Source organism: Diceros bicornis, chromosome 8 (assembly GCF_020826845.1).
Source record: "Diceros bicornis minor isolate mBicDic1 chromosome 8, mDicBic1.mat.cur, whole genome shotgun sequence".
NCBI lineage: Eukaryota > Metazoa > Chordata > Mammalia > Perissodactyla > Rhinocerotidae > Diceros > Diceros bicornis.
Genome location: NC_080747.1, coordinates 58,443,879 through 58,461,339, shown reverse-complemented (window position 1 = coordinate 58,461,339; position 17,461 = coordinate 58,443,879). Strand labels below are relative to the sequence as shown.

General features: G+C 37.6%; 1 protein-coding gene across 4 annotated transcripts in view; it reads left to right on the top strand.

Moving 5' to 3' along the window:
- ADAMTS3 (ADAM metallopeptidase with thrombospondin type 1 motif 3) overlaps positions 1-14,732 on the top strand; it is a 266,272-nt gene extending 251,540 nt beyond the window's left edge. For all 4 annotated transcript variants that reach the window (XM_058547247.1, XM_058547245.1, XM_058547244.1 and 1 more), the window contains 4 exons: positions 1,311-1,443; positions 5,050-5,257; positions 6,852-6,969; positions 11,833-14,732. In XM_058547247.1, coding sequence (XP_058403230.1) covers positions 1,311-1,443; positions 5,050-5,257; positions 6,852-6,969; positions 11,833-12,389 — 1,016 coding nt within the window. In that variant the 3' untranslated portion in view covers positions 12,390-14,732. The remainder of the gene's footprint in view (positions 1-1,310; positions 1,444-5,049; positions 5,258-6,851; positions 6,970-11,832) is intronic.
- Positions 14,733-17,461: the final 2,729 nt, after the last annotated feature.

Below are 17,461 nucleotides of genomic sequence, written 5' to 3'. Positions count from 1 at the left end.
TAATTTATGTAGTATTCTTACTAAAAGTGAATAACCTGAATCTAATCATTAGGAGACAATTAAATAAACCCCAATTGGGCAACATTTTACAAAACAACTGGCCTGTACATCTCAAAAATATTAAATATAAAAAGAGGCTCAGAAACTATTCCTGATTAATTCCATGACGATTAAATGCAGTACATGATCCTTGATTGGAAAAACATTGCTATAAAGAATATTATAGGGACAATTGACAAATTTTGAATATGGTCTGAATATTAGATAATAGTATTATATCTGTGTTAAATATCCTGATTTTAAGAATTATATTGTGACTAGGTAAGAGAATGTGTTTGTTACGAGCAATATGCTGCAGTATTTAGATGTGAAGCATCAGGATGTCAGCAACTTACTCTCAAATAGTTCAGCAAAATTATATATTATATATCAAAATATATGTATATCATATATATAAAAATAAAAAATATATATAATATATATAAAAATATAATATGTATGTATATCTCAAATATGGTGACATGGTAACACAAGGTTAATCTAGATGCAAGGCATACAGATGTTGATTGTGTTTTCCTTATGACTTTTTTGTAGGTTTGAAATTTTCAAGATAAAAAATTATTTATGTATATATATATATTTTTTACAAATGTCAAAGTTGGTGGTTGGAGAGACCTTCAATAACTCCCTATGACCTTCAGGGTAAAGTCCAATCACTTGTCTGGCACTCAAGGCTTTTAAGATCGGATACTTTCCTATCTCCCACCCCCTTCACATATGATACTTCAGCCACTCAGAGACCGGCAGTTTTCTGTGTATCATTTCCTTTGCTTGGAGTATTACTCTGCTTCATTCCCTTCACCCAATACCATTTGAACTTCAAGATTCTGCTCAAGGAAGTGCTGATCTTGTTCCCTGCCCCTCCTCTGGTTAAGTTAGAGATCTTCCGCTCTGTGTGTCTCTGGTGCCCTCTACAGTGAATTATTTACATAGCTCTGTAAAAGCCTATGTTCCTGGATATTGTCACAGTGGTTTTCATCTCTGTCTTTCACACCAGACTGTGTATATTCAGGGTCTAGTTCGTTAACAAGTATGCAGTTGCTATTTAATCACTTATAATATTTATTAAATGTAGGCTATGAAAAGATAAGGATTTTTGTTTATCTAATTCGCTTCTGGTCCTTCAGCACCTAGAACAGTGCCTGGCTTATTGTATGTACTCAGTAAATATTTGTTGAATGAATGAATGATCAACTATACAACAGAATGAATAAGTGATTAAATCCAAAGAAATATATTTTCTTTTCCAGGTTTCCAGTACACTAAATATGGATGCCGAAGGAAAAGTGATAATAAAATGGTTCATCGTAGCTTCTGTGAGGCTAACAAAAAGCCAAAACCAATTAGAAGAATGTGCAATATTCAAGAGTGTACACATCCACTGTAAGCATTTTAACTATCATATCCTGAGGTCAGAATAATAGGGATTTAAATGTCTTTAGCTCGTTTTAGTTTTAATTTTATTTTTAGTCAAATCTAATACACGTACCTGGTTTAAATAGTCAAATTATTTCACAGGCATTATATAAAGCTGGTTCCGTGCCCTTTACCATATTTCTGTCCTCAAAAACAACTGCTTTCAGCTATTATTCTTCTTTTGATATTTGATAATTACTTATTTCCATCTCTCTAAGTGAAATGTTTTTGCTTTTACTCTTTGAATCCTTTTGGGGGGAAGGGGGAAGCTTTAGACCTTATGTACATAGAATTTCCACTGTGGAATGTGAGGATTTAGCATTCTTCCTCAAATGCACGCCCACAGGCCACACTTCTCCCTTCCCTAATACTCCCGATATTGATATAACCTATTTTCTCTTGATATTAATATTCAGAGTTTATATTATTTTAAAAACTTGGATCTCTCTCCACAGTTGAGTCACTTAGCATACTCTGACTACGTTTCTTTTCTTGTAAAACTTTGTTTCTTCTAGAGTTAATGAACGTCTTGACTTTAATGTTTTGTTTTCTACTATTTTTCCCTAAATCATTCCCAAACTCTCTTCCATGAATATCAATCTCTAAATACTAAACACGCAAGTGTCCTGTCACCTGTGTCTCCTTAGAGACATCTCTCAGAGAGTTCTTCATGTTCCAGCTCTGCCCTGGACTTCAACACAGCTTTCACCCTGGGGTTTCTTTTTCCATCCGCCTAGGGATGCCTATTGCCTCTCTCTTGTATTGCCTCTCTCCTGTTTCCTACATTCCTTGATTATCTTTTTGTTTATTCATTTTTTTGGTGGGTCACATCTTCCAGTAGGTTCATGAAAAAAAGTGTATACAAAGTAAAAATTTTATATAAGAACTAAATTCTTATACATCTAAGAATAGTGTATAAGACATTAAAGTATGAGACATATAAGTCTTAATTCTGCTTTTGCTGTTGATCCTTTGGACACACACATGTATGTATACAATTCCAAACTATAGTATATTTTCCCTCAGAATTTTGAAATCATTGTTCCATTGTTTTCTAGACTCCAGTGTTGCTGTTGAACAGTCTTTTGCCATTCTGATTCTCACTTCTTTCTATGTGACCTACTTTTTGCTTGTCTTTCAAAGTTTGTAGGATCTTTTTTTTGTTCCCAATGCCCTGAAATTTCACGTTGATAAAATTGCCTTGGTGTTCATCTTTTCTTATCCATTGTGCTGTGTACTTGTAGACATTTTAAAACACAAAACCAATATCTTTCAAAGCTGGGAGATTTTCTGGTATTTTTTTCTTTGAAAAATTTCCCCTATATTTTTCAGTGCTCTTTCTTTCTGTGACATTTGTAGTTAGGCTTCCTAGACAGATCTAATTTTTTTTTCTTTTCTCTCTTTGTTTATTTTTCCACTTGTTGACTGTTTCATCTTTGCTATTAATGTCATTAATATCCAAGAGAGCTTTGATATCCAAGCTCTCTGTTTTGTTCCTCAAATGTTCCTTTTCAAGGCATTTGATTCATATTTCACAGATGTAATATATTCTATGATCTCTTTTAGGATATTAAATATTATTTCCTTTTCCATGCATCATTTATTTTGAGTTCTTTTCTTCTGTTTCTTTTTTCTCCTCCATCATTTGCATTAGAGGCTTTCTGTGTCTGCTGATGGTTGGCTGTTCACACGTGTATAAGAATGCAGCATTAAAAAGGCTGATTGAACTCTTGCTTTATGGTCAAGACTTGTTTGCTGGTGGGCTTCACTGTAGGATGAACTGGCTGGGCTATTTCATTGAAAGACTCTCAATTATTTGTGTATTTAGGGCTTTTCTAATGAAATGTCAAAATTCCATAGAGCAGAATAAGTCTGCTGCCTAGGGGATATAAGCCTGTTTAATAGCTGTTCTGGAAGTTGTGTGTGTATAGGCAACTAGGGTCGTCTCACCATTCCATATGTGGATTTTTACATAACCCTCTGTTTTCACTGTGGAGTCTTTCTCTGTTGTCTATTGTCTATGTCTGTCATCCACCAGTTAAAAGTCAGGTTCACCTATGGAGGATAAACCTCAATTTTTCTGCTGGGTTGGAGGAGGGGCAATCACCCAGTAGAGTAAAGGATCAGGAGATCTAATGGCTTCCAAACAGACTTTCCATCAGTCCCCCTGTTTTCACCTGAGGCCACTAATACCTATACTTTTCTGAAGTTCTGCCGCCAAGTCAGTTTGCTTATCAGCTTATACTGCTGAATTAGATTTCATCCTTCTCAGGTCTGCCAAGTTCATTGCCATATGTCCAGTTGCTTTCTAGATTCCAAAATTATCTTGTGGTGGTTTCCTCTACAATTATTTTTGTCTTTATGGGTTTATGCCATTTTTCTCCTTTATTGTCATTCTAGGAATTTCAGGAGGGAATAAGGGTAACCAGAAGTGTCTATGACTATGAAGTGTATACTTCTCATATAATGTCTATCTTCAAATGAGAGTCACTATTGAGGTCTTCAAAATTGAGTAAAGTATCTTAGTTGCCATGATACATTCTGCTGCCAGTTTCACAAGCTAGGGCAATCTTAAACAGTGAATACCAAAGACTGCCAAGGGTTTGGCGTGGTTATATTTTGGTGCCCAATATATAGGGAAAGAAAAAAATTTCAGAGGTAAAGTAACTTTGGAAAGGACAAGTAGTATGCCTCAGTTACATTCTGACAGACTGATTAGCCAGATGGAATCAATTGTGACAGCCCTTTGGGACCTGGTCACCATGTGTAATGGAGAGCTGTCTAAAATATTGAATCCATAGCTGATTTGGAGAGTTCTGGGGGCATTGACATTGACACTAGAATTTGGGAATGTCCCGTGGGAAAGCTTTTTGAAAACATCTCTTTGGAAATATTTCTGTCAGGTGCATTCATGGAAGCAGTTTCTGCCCAGCCGTGGAGGCACACTACTGTTACCTTTTTGTGAGGCTCAATAAGGGCCAATGCAAAGAACTGAATTTTCCAAACAGGATAGATATGTCAGATAGCCTTCACAGCAACAACTGTAGAAATGCAACAGTCATCCCAGTTAGAGTATTAAAACATGAGTAAAGTCATGATTTCATGAAAAGCAGCAGCAGCCAAATCAGTTTGTCTTAGCTGAGCAAGCATCAGATGGATCCCTTTTTCGATTTCCTTTTAGATGTTTAACACCACTAGGCAATGTGGTTGAGAGTGAGTTGGTGCTATTTTTGAAAATTACCATCATTTCTGAACCTATCCAGGCAAACTTAAGAGGAATTTCAGAAACCCTCTGTAGATCATCATTTAGGAAAAGAGAAGGTTTCAGAGACACTGGAAGCAGGAAAATACTAGGGCATTAAAAATAGAAGTGTCAGGCCTATTCTTGTTAGAAAGTTCTAGGACTTTTTAATTGTTTGACCCGCCCATCTTTCTGAAACTGCTTCCAGAACTGCAGTGTGCCCCACTGGCTTGCATGTCACTCAGAAAGCAGAAAAGACTAGGCTTGCAGTGCAGGAAGGTGCACATTATACATCCCAGTGACTGTGTTCAATGTTACCCCCACGCCCACAGCTGGGTATCGGAAGAGTGGGAGCATTGCACCAAAACCTGTGGGAGTTCCGGCTATCAGCTTCGCACCGTGCGCTGCCTTCAGCCACTCCACGATGGCACCAACCGCTCTGTGCACAGCAAGTACTGCGTGGGTGACCGTCCTGAGAGCCGCCGGCCCTGTAACAGAGTGCCCTGCCCGGCCCAGTGGAAAACGGGGCCCTGGAATGAGGTGGGTGTGTGAATTCTGTGTGTGTGTGAGCATGTGAAGCGTATTTTAATTTGGCTTAATTATCAGGTAGGTTTTGCATGAACTGAGAAACTTTCACATATTTTGTAATTATTAAGCACCTGGAAGTGTTAGGAAAAATTAATACTTTAAATAGTGTTTGCATGTAAGATTAGTTGGTCGGGGCAAACCGTGTCTGGGTGTTTTGTGACATAGAGGAGTCTAAAAGGTGACTGATCTTCTCTCTCATTCTTTGTTGACTTTGCTACTCCTGTGGGATAAATTCCAAACCCCTGACACTGAATGCAGGGCCCTACCCCATTTGGCACCGTGCTAACTCTTCTTATTCTATCTTTATTCCAACTCTTTGTTCTAGTTTGGGTAAACTTCTCACTGTTCCAAAAAGACCATACTGGTTCAAGCCTCCTACCTTTTGGCTAGCTTGCCCTCCTGCCTCCTCCTGTCTAACCATCTCCCCCTCATCCACCAAGGCTCATCTCCACAGTCCAAAATACCACCCTCCAGGGAGTGCCTTTCCGGAGTTTTTTCTCTGCATTCCAAAGGCAAAGAGGCCTACCTCTAGTGTGCTGTTCATGGCAGAGTATTGTAACTTCTGTCTTTGAATCTGTGCTTACCACTAGTCCATGCATTTCTCGAAAACGATGTACTTTTCTTCCCCAGTACCCAGCTGGTGCCTGTGCAAAAGATATTTGTTTGGTGACTGGCTGACTCCATGTTGCATTACCTGCATTAACCACACATCTTTGGTATTTCTAAAGACTCAAAATGAGGAGTCATGGGGTCATAGGAGAAGAGTTTATGGGAGATAAAGATGTTGAAAAGCAGATAGAGAAAGAAAGAGGAAGTAGAGAGTAACCCAGGAAGGAAGGAACAGAAAAGTGAAGGTCACTTGCACAGGACTGTAAAGATAACTTCTGTCTCATTCTCCCCAGAGTCCTGGAACGAGAGTCTCCCCTCTACAACTCCTACCCAGAACAATAGCATAGACCTTCCTGGGGTTAACTTAGAACAGTTAGCTCCCTCATTAAAGAAATGAATTTATGGGAATAGAGTAATAGTAGTTCCAAAGAGATTGAATTAACCGTCGTAGCATCCCAGTAAATTCTGCCATCTGTAAGGAAGGTCTGTTGAATGGGAAGCTCAATACCACGATCCACTTCCTGAAAACATGCACCACCGTTGTTTTTAGGAACTACAGCAGGTATCAACATTATAATAATGGCTTCCTTCATATCAAACGCTTATTACACACCAGGCATGATTGCTTTACGTACATTGTCTCCTTTGTCTTCATTTAGTCCTACAACGATTCTATGAGGCAAGTATTATTATTCCAGCTTTCAGAGAGAAAGCAATGTGCTCAGGCTGGTATATGGTGGAGCCGGGGTATAAAGCTAGGGTTCTGTCTCCAAAGCCACTGTGCAACACTGCATCCATAGAGGAAGAACTCCAGAGCTGTGTGTGCACAAGCATGTATACATGTGTGTGCGTGCATGTGTGTGCATGCGCATGGGGAAAGGAAGAAAGACGGTCTTGGTGGAATAAACATCTGTAATCGCAGCCTTTGTCTCTGTAGTGTTCAGTGACCTGTGGTGAAGGAACAGAGGTGAGGCAGGTCCTCTGCAGGGCTGGAGACCACTGCGACGGCGAAAAGCCCGAGTCAGTCAGAGCCTGTCAGCTGCCTCCCTGTAATGGTAAGTGTGACACTGACTTCACTGCTCTGATGATGGTTTTTAAGCCTCAAAAAGCAGAATTTCCTTTCAGGAAAAGCTCTGGAATTTCTATTTGCTTATTGAAAAATAACCAAAGGAAAACACCCTTGATAATTAGCCTAATATGGTGTTAAGATAGGTATTGGAGGCAATGTCCCGCACCCATTAAGAATCATAACCCTTGCAGCCTCTGCAGTTCCCATTGGCGGTCATGCTGCGGTGAGGGCTGTGTCATGTACACGTAGCTTCTGTCAATTTGTGTTTCTAGTAGGAGCTATACAGTTTCTCTCTGTGATTTTCTTTATAACTTCACATCATTGTAAAAGTCATAATATTGAAGAAGGTTTTGAAATATTTTACTAAACTCATTCATTTTTACTAAATTGATTTTACTAAAATCATTCAATTTACACATGTGGATAATAAATGTTATTCACAAAGCCATTTCTAATATCTGTCCATCCATATACATGCACTTCAGTGGAGTGATTTCAAAATAGACACCTTGCATATATGCACATATGCTAAAATTTGCCTAACCTACTCTGTTGCTGTGGCAGAGCCTATTTTATTTAAAAATATACATTGATTTGCTACTGTAAAACAAAATATATAATGGATAGTTTCAGTTTCTGTCACACTGCCTCCTTCTTCCTCCTTTTCTGTCGCTCTCTCTGTTTACGTCTGTCTCTCTCCCTCTGTCTCATTTGGTATCTCCATTTTGCTCTCTGTCTCTCATTTTCCATGTTGGTCTGGTCTTTCTCTGTCTCTGACTTGTCATTTGCTGCCTGTATGTTGCTCACTTTCTCTGTGTCTGTCACACATGCCTTTTCGGCCTCACTCACCCTATCTTATCTCTCTCTCCCCCAGTCTCCCTACCTCCACCCCGTCTCTCTCTTTTTCCTACTCTCTCTTTTCCTTTCCTCTTCTCTCTCGCCATCTCTTCCTGACTCTCTCCGTTATCTCTATTTCCCTCTTTCTCTCCCTATATCTACCCCCACTTCTCTACCAGGTGCGTCTGTCTGTGTCTCTCCTCCCCTCACCCCACCTGTTTCTCTCTCAGGATCCTCCCACCCTTTCTCCACCCTCCCTCTTCCTGTCTCTCTCCCTCTGTCCATCTCCCCCACCCCTCCGTCTCTCCCTGTCTCTTGACTTTCCCACCTTCTTTCTTTCTTTCTCCCAGCCCCCATGTCTTTACTCCTCTGACTCTCTGTCTCTTTATTTCCCTCTCTGTCTCTTCCTGTCCCCTCCACTGCCCTGTCTACTCTTCCTGTCTCTCTCTCTCTCTTTCTCTCTCATCTCTCTCACTCTCTCTTCCCTGTCTCATACGTCCTCTCCCTTCTGTCCTTCCCTTACCTGCCCCGCCTTCCCCCACGGCAAGCTTCCTCTTAAATGCAGTTCTCCTAAGTCCATGCCCAATGACACCTGTGGACGTGGCTCTGTCACACTAGTGAGACTTGGGACTAAAGAAGTTGCCTTTTCATTGGCCTACACCATAAGTAAGCCATTAATTGAATAGTGGCATCTGCTGAATGGTGCTTTCTTTTTTTCAAGAAAATTGGCAATGCACTATTTTATCAAAGGTCTTATTTTTTGAGGAAATTTCTGGCTGCAAGTCTTTTAAACCTTATAAATTGTTTCATTATAAATTTTCATTTGAAATGTGTAGTGGCAAGAACAAGTATGACCACGAGGGGGAGACAAAGCCCTTATATATTTAATCATTTTTCTCTGGAAAGTATATTTGCAAGTTTAAAACACAAGTCAAAGCAAAAATACAAACTTTACCCAGTTAGAAGCTGTGAAGTTTACTGTTGCCATAATATTTTACGCTTATGTTGGCGTTACTGCCAGAAGGCTAAACGCTTGGTGAGTAAGCGTTATTGATCTTAATAGCTGGTAGAGCTGTATATTTCTGCCAGTATGCCCATTGTCAGCAAGAATTTGCTTGAGTCTCTTCATTTAGCCAAAAGAAAATGTTTTTATTGTAAAACAGAGCTGTTAATGAGATGACATAACTATGTCAGTGATCCCACAGCTTTTAGCTGATCTATTGCTCTGAAATCTAGGCCCAAAAGCCAATTCTAAGAGCTCTAAAAGGCCACATATTTCTACCACATATATCGATCAAGTAAGTAATACTTCTCATCAGAGTCTCAAACTGCAGTTAGAATCAAATGGTCTTTTGAGACCATGTGTAAAACCCTTTCCCTGAACTTCTTGTAATGATCTGGGCATGGAGTGAGAAGGCTAAAAAGCTTCCTTAATTTTAATGATTGATTTTGTCATATGACTCCTTCTCATAGGCCCCGTTTTAATTGCACTGCTTAATTGTTGCTGTTAAGCCCTTCTCATCTATCCGGAGGCAAATTACCATAAAATGAATGTATTCCTTTGCTGTTATTTGTTTTTCTCAGAATATCTCTCCTTTTTCCTCTTGTTCACAGAAGCACGTTCTGGCCCTAATTAGACTCAGGCTGTGAACTGGTCCCTACAATGCCGAGGTGCTCACCCCTAGACACAGGAGACTCTCATGTGGACTCTTCTCTACCTCAGAGAGAATAGGTCACACTTTGAGCCAGGTCACAGATGGAGGTGATGGGGGTGAGGGGCCAAAGGGAAAGGAGAGTACAGGCTCAAATAAGGCCCTCTCATCCTAGGGCCTAGGGCCTTAAACATAAAGGGGAAGAAATTAATTTTCTTAGGATATAGGCCTAGAAAAAGTAATACAGAAATGATGAGGAATTGATATTTGAGGTGAAACCCATTAATGTGATTCTCAGGCGTTCGCAACATAATTGGATGATTACCTTAGCTAATATGAAATATTCAAGAACTTCATACTATATAATAGATCTGTAAATGTCAGGCAAATACAAGTCATTCCACAATTTGGGAAGTGGACATGGTATTATAACTCTAATAGGGAATTCTATAATTTGTAATTGGTCATAGGTAAAGGTGGTAATTTTAGCCCTCTATTGGCCTTGCCAACTGACCTACTATTTTTTTTCAAATTTAAAAAACAAGATGCTTCAATTTCTTTGCAAGTTATACAGCAGGTTCCTTACCTAGAAATAGAGCATTACCCAATAATACATTGTAATTTTAAGTGATTATAGTACATAAATGCCACAATTTACAATTCTTTGCGTTTATTAATTGGACATGGGATCAGTATTTCTGTGTTGCACTGTGTAATGGGCTCTGCATAGGATATGCCCTGGAATGGCTGAAAATAAGTACAAACTAAAGTTTTCATGAGCTCAACATTTGGGTGTTTTGAAATCTAAATCTTATAACCTGAACTCAATAAAATTTAAAAACACTAAAAACAGTGTGTACACACACATGTATCAAGGGTTTTATGAGTGTTAGTTTAGTACTCTTTAAACATAAGGTGCTATCAATTCAATGAAATTAAATTTAAGAACCATGAATTATTTATAAGAAAGTTGGCACACTTGACCTAAATTTGTGCTTTCAAATGTCAAATAACCTGAGAATATTCAATAGTATACATGAAACTATTGTATTCACTCTGGAGAATATTCTTATAATCAAGATAGTATCTTGATTTTTCTTGTGGTAACACATTTTTAAGATTTAATTTGTTCCAATAGGTCTTTAGTATTTATTTTGATTTTAAACTTAATATAGAGGCTACTCTAGAAAGCCAGAAATGCTATAAAATAAAAAAAAAGATGGCCCTTTATATCCTAAAAATATTTGTGGTAGGTAAAATGAATCCTATTTTATTGTTCTAAAATTAGATATATGTTCCTACTAGGAAGAAAAAAATACTCTCAACCTGAAGACTCCTGATACAGATATTAAAATGGTGGTCAACCCAAGTGTTTTGCACACAAAGAACTACTTATTTCAGTGAATTCAACCTAACGTTCATTTTTTTATTGAGATATAATTGAAATACAACATTATATTCATTTCAGGTGTACAACCTAATTATTTGATATTTGTATATATTGGAAAATGATCACCCACAATAAGTCTAGTTAACATCCATCACTATACATAATTACAAATTTTTTTTCTTGTGATGAGAACTTTTAAGATCTACTGTCTTAGCAACTTTCAAATAAGCAGTACAGTATTATTAACTATAGTCACCATGCTGTACATTATGTCCCCATGACTTATTTTGTAACTGGAAATTTGTACCTTTTGACTCCCTTCACTCATTTCACCCATCCCTCACCCCCAACCTCTGGCAACCACCAATCTGTTCTCTGTATCTATGAGCTCATCTTTCGTTTGTTTGTTTTGTCTTTAGATTCCACATATAAGTGAGATCATACAGTATTTGTCTTTCTCTGTCTGACATTTCACTCAGCATAATGCACTAGATCCATCCGTATTGTCTCAAATGGCAAGATTTCATTCTTTTTTCTGTCTGAATAATATTCCATTGTGTATATATATCACATTTTCTTTATCCATTCATCCATCAATGGACATTTAGGTTGTTTCCACATCTTGGCTATTGTAAATAATGCTGCAATGAACATGAGGTGCATATATCTTTTCTAATTAGTGTTTTTGTTTTCTTTAGATAAATACCCAGAAGTGGAATTGTTGGATCATATAGTAGTTCTATTTTTAATTTTTTGAGGAACCTCCATACTGTTTTCCATAGTGGCTGCACCAGTTTACATTCCTACCACTAACATTCATATTTTTAATGCAAAGACTCACGTATACAACTCCCATCAATGTCAGATTGTACTTAGATCTTTTTATATTCATAAACAATTTTAATTTCTTCCCTCCTTTTACTTTATGTTTAGATGTATGTATTATTTTGTTTTCCTTTAATTTTTGCAGATGAGCCATGTTTGGGAGATAAGTCTATATTCTGTCAAATGGAGGTGCTGGCGCGATACTGCTCCATTCCAGGTTATAACAAGTTATGTTGTGAGTCATGTAGCAAGCGCAGTACCACCCTACCACCACCATACCTTCCAGAAGCTGCTGAAACTCACGATGATGCTATCTTTAACCCTAGTGACCTTCCTGGATCTCTAGTGATGCCTACTTCTTTGGTTCCTTACCATTCAGAGACTTCTGCTGAAAAGAAATCTTTGAGTAGGATCTCTCCAGTGGGAGGTCCATATGCATATGCTGCTTTCAGGCCAAACAGTAAACCTGATGGTGCTAACTTACCCCAGAGGAGAGCTCAGCAAGCAGGAAGTAAGACTCTGAGACTGGTCTTCCCACCCACCGAGAGTGGCCACCTCAATTCATCTTCACCAATGGCTGCTGCCCCCTTCCTTGCCATCAGTCATTCAATAGGTGCTCCTTCTCAGACAAGAACCTCAAAGAAAGATGAAAAGATTATTGACAAAAGACGTCCAATAAGATCAGCCACCTTGGAAAGATGAGAGAGTAAACCTAAAAGGCTGGAAGTCAGAGGAAAACCCGGACGAGCTCCCTCTCCTCGTGGTGCATACCGCTTGTTTAAAGTGGAACTCTCCATAGATTGTCAACTCATTTTATCTGTTAAGTGGAAGAACAAAAAGTGCTGGTTCACTTTCTAGTTGCTTTCATCCTCCTTTTGTTCTGCATTGACTCATTTACCAGAATTCATGGGAAGAAAGCACCAAAGATTATTAACAGAAGGAAAGTAAGTTGCTAAATGTGTTGGTCACTCTCTAAAGCAGGAAAGGGACTGAACCAATTGTGCATATCAGCCAATTTTTTGTTTTAAAAAAGTTACAGTAAAAATAAAAAAGAGGTGCCAACGGTTTACACTTTAACAAAATATTTTGGAAATGGAGCAAAGAATTCTTAGACTTGTATTCCTATTTATCTATATTAGAAATATTGTATGAGCAAATTTGCAGCTGTTGTGTAAATACTGTATATTGCAGAAATCAGTATTATTTTAAGAGATGTGTTCTCAAATGATTGTTTACTATATTACATTTCTGGATGTTCTAGGTGCCTGTCATTGAGTATTGCCTTATTTGACATTCTGTGGGTTGATTTTCAAAGCAGGATATTATGAAGAATACGTTAGAACTGCAGCTACTAACAATGCAAAGGGTTTTGTTGTGCGGTTTTGTTTAACCAACAGTGTGATACCTAAATTACAGAAATAGAAAAAAAACAGGTATGCTACAAATACACTGATTTCAGCTTACCTATTACCTTCTATCCTTTAAATAAGAAGCAATAGGATTGCTGTCTTAATATACTGTGGTCACAGGGAAGAGAGACCAGTAAATGAGGCTGTGCAAGACAAAACTGAAACCCTCTTACCAGGACCTCAATAGGCGCTAGGCAATAGGCATGAAGTGTCCTATGTTTTTGTGTTGTTTTTCATGTTCCTGTTGTTGACATATACAAACAGTTATACTCAATGTATTGTAAGAATAACAAAGGAAAAATGTTTTGAGACCATTTTTTGTATGTTGGTAGCTGAGGAAAGCATCATCAAACTAGAACTGAGGCTCGAGTACAGTAGCGCTTAGGGGCTTTGAAAATAGGTTCAAGAAAGCATATGTCAATGATTGCGATATTTATTTTCCGCATGGTTCATATCCAATGTTCACAACCACAATGCATCTGACTGCAATAATGTGCTAGTAATTTATGTCAGTGGTCACCTTGCTCACAGTGAAGCCAGAAATGCTCTCTCCAGGGAGTAGATGTAAAGTACTTGTACATAGAATTCAGAACTGAAGATATTTATTAAAAATTGATTTTTTTTCTTGATAGTATTTTTATGTACTAAATATTTACACTAATATCAGTGATGTATTTTGGTAAACTAGAGAGACATAATTAGAGATGCATGCTTTGTTCTGTGCATAGAGGAGATATTTAAGCAAACTACAGCAGCCAAATCAAAGAGCTAAAATTGAACAAATTTGATGTTATGCAAACCTTTTGCATTTTTAAAGTAGTTGATACAAAGTTGATGACTTGTTCCCCTTCAACAAAACATAAAATAGTATGGACTGAGATAGCTAGCTGTTTAATGAAATAGTGAATTAGAAACATTTTTTTAAAAAGTATGTGAAAGAGATAAGTACTTCATAAATTACACTTAAAAGAAAAAAGAAAGATAAGTGTTGTCGGCATAATGCTTTTGAGGTTAGTTTCTGAACTGTCTAAAAATATAATATGCAAACTAAAATGTAGATATGTTAACCTCTCAAAGCACAGCATGTGCAAGGACTGTTGCACTTCACCATGGTAAACCAACAGCTTCACCTATTGACTCGATACCTCTAAAGAATCGCTGCTACTTTGTGCAAGACTTTTGAAAGTCAAATGAATTAGGTGAATTCCAGATCATAAAATAATCCTTTAGCCTCAAGTAGAAGTCACTTTTTTTCCTAAAAATTTCTCCAGAGTGAAATTCTCACTAGTTTGCTTGCGCGTGTCTATGTCTGGTCCACAGGAGAATACAGAGAAAGATGGTCACACACATACACCTCCCATAAAGATGTACATGTTCGTTATACTTCTGATCTTTGAGCTTCCTTTTCTACTAAGCTAAAAGTTTCTTTTTATCAAAGTGTACACTACTGATGCTGTTTGTTGTATTGGGAGCATGTAGCAATAAAAATGTTAACAAAATATAGATCTGGCTCTATCTAGATTTTATCATTAGATTCATCACTGAGGAATGGAAACTTGTTCTTTCTTCCTACAAAGTAAAATAGTATCAAATTCATTTGCTACTTGGACTTTCTCTAAACTCAAATAAAGTGACAATGTCTCCTCTTCTCACATCAGGGTGTATTATAATATTTTAAGTAAAATTTTTCAAAAACAAAATAAGAGGTTACAGGTGGCGGGGCGGGGGGGGAGCTCTTTTTGCCTGAGTCCATCTCACAGAACTGCGAAGAGGCAGAGAGAAAATGGCGATAATGCTAGGATGTATGAAAAGGAAAGGGAGGGCTCTATTTTTAAAATGTGTGATCCCAGAGTGGTTTTTAAAGAAAAGCTGCCCACCGCTTTGAACCTTGATTACCTGAGAATTGGGAGCACATCACCCATGGCTCAGGAGTGTGGGGAGGAACGGGACGGCACAGTGGAGGGCCTTTCATTAGGTAAGGGAGACACTGTAATGCCTTGGTTACCAGTTTACACTGCAAAGGCAGAGAGACTCAGGTTTGAACTCCACCTGCAACATGAATGACCTGCAACATTCATACATGAATGACCTTGGGTAACCTCACTAGATTTCAGTTTCCTCAGCTCTAGAATGGGAGGCAGACCTGTCAAACATCACAGCGTGATTGCTGTGAGAAATGAGATAGCACAGGGCCTAACATAAAGTAACTCAATAAATATTAAGCATCATGGTCGACCGTGTATTGTCTCCAGCCTCATCGTCATCATCTTCATTGTGTAACCAAACCAGAGCTTTCATCTAGGGTCCACAGCTAGTTTGAATCCTAGTCACTATGTCTCATTGATGATGGTAAAGAACATAGTTTCAGGAATCTAAAGACAAACAATTTAGCTTTAAAAATTCATATGAAGGGGGCCGGCCCAGTGGCATAGTGGTTAAGTTTGTGGACTCCGCTTCGACAGCCTGGGGTTTGCAGGTTCAAATCCCAGCACAGACTGATGCACCACTTATCAAGCCATGCTGTGGCAGGCATCCCATATACAAAATAGAGGAAGATGAGCACAGATATTAGCTCAGGGCTAATCTTCTTCAGCAAAAAAAAAAAAAAATTGATAGGAAGGACAAGCTCATTAAAAATTATCTCTAGTCATTTACTTTGAAGAATTTTAGCTCATTATGTCCACTCTCCCTTTGCAAACAATAAATAGTCAAACTAAGGAATAACTATTAATTATGTATTTCTGCAAAGACGGTCAATAGTGCAATAATATTCCAAATTATTAGCAAATAAAATGTTTCTCATATATTTACATTAAAACACTTTGCAGAATATCAAGTCATTCCTCTATACGTATCTTGTATTTTCTTCATGAAGCTGCTTAAATGTAAGATATAAAAGAAAAAATCAATTGGAAAATGATGAAAATGTAGATAAGCCAAAAAGGATATCACTTGTTTAAAAAGTATTAAATACATAAAAAGGTTAAAGTAAAACTGCTTAAAATGCAGTAAAATATAAAAACCATCCCAGGGTGCATAGGCATTATCAACACATTAACTAATATTAAAAAATTGTCATTTTGGGCCTGGACACTTTTGAATAATTCACTTAGAGCTAGAGATAAAATTTAAAAACTAATTAAAATACTGCCTACCAAGCAAAGCATAATTTACTGAAATGAATTTATCACCAAAAACACAAATTCTAAAACAAAACAAGGTGCTCTAAATTTTTGCAAAAATCATCTTTTACATAAGAATCAAAATAACCCCCTAAATTTTCCCCATTCTGATATATGGCAGGTACATAAACAGTTGCTCATCTACTTCGTGGTGACAGTAATGTTACTGCCTTAACACTGTTGATTGGAAAGCCTGCTCTTTTTTAACCAGTTCCTAGTTTCACATAAATGTTGATTTGACCAGTTAGCTTTCAACAATTTGACTGTTAACAATTTATCTGGGGGTGAGTAGTGTTATATATTTTTTTTAATCTACCAAAAACCCAAAAATACTCTGAGGTCAGGGAACAAAATGATTATTCACGGCCAAGTGTTATTTTGAGTGTTAATATCCTGCACTATGGGATCACTCCAGAAGGTTAAATCAAAATAACAAAGCTGTTGTACAGTCCGCTACTGAATAAACAAGTGATGCTAGAATTACAAATATATCAACACAAAGAACAATTCTTTTCAAATTAGCTGTTTGGAGTCTTACAAGAGAGACTCTTACTAGTGGTTCAAGGCTGAAAACAAACCTCTCCATTGTGGAAGATAAAGGGATATTTGGTCTGCTTTCTATTCCAATGACAAAGAGATGAGAGTTCTAAATTTCACAAGAAATTACAGTGCCTTGATTGAGAGTGTGGGCACTAAAGTCAGATTGTTGGTTTAAATGCTATTCTACAGCCAACTAATTGTGACTTGAGTGAATTACTTAATGTACCTAAGCCTCAGTTTTTTTATCTATAAAATGAGGATGATAATATATACTTCATGGGGCTGTTTGAGCATAAAATGAAGTAATCCACGAAAAACAATGAACACAGGGCCTGACAGGCATTAAATGTTCAATAAAGGTTTGCAGTTATTATTTTCTCCAGATAATCTTTTTTTAAAGTTATTTATCTTTTTATGGATAACCAACAGACATCAAAAGATTCAATTTGATTTTTTTTAAATCAAGGTCACAATTTCTACGAAGTCCCATCTGCCCAAAAGTGTCCGATGTACCCAAAAGAATGTGGAACACAAGATCCAAAGTAGGAAGTTGTGTGAACTATGCATATAATGCAATAGTTGTCCTTTCATAATGGGCACAACCTGGCAAACGACTCCAAAGATCAAAGGAACTGCTGTTTCC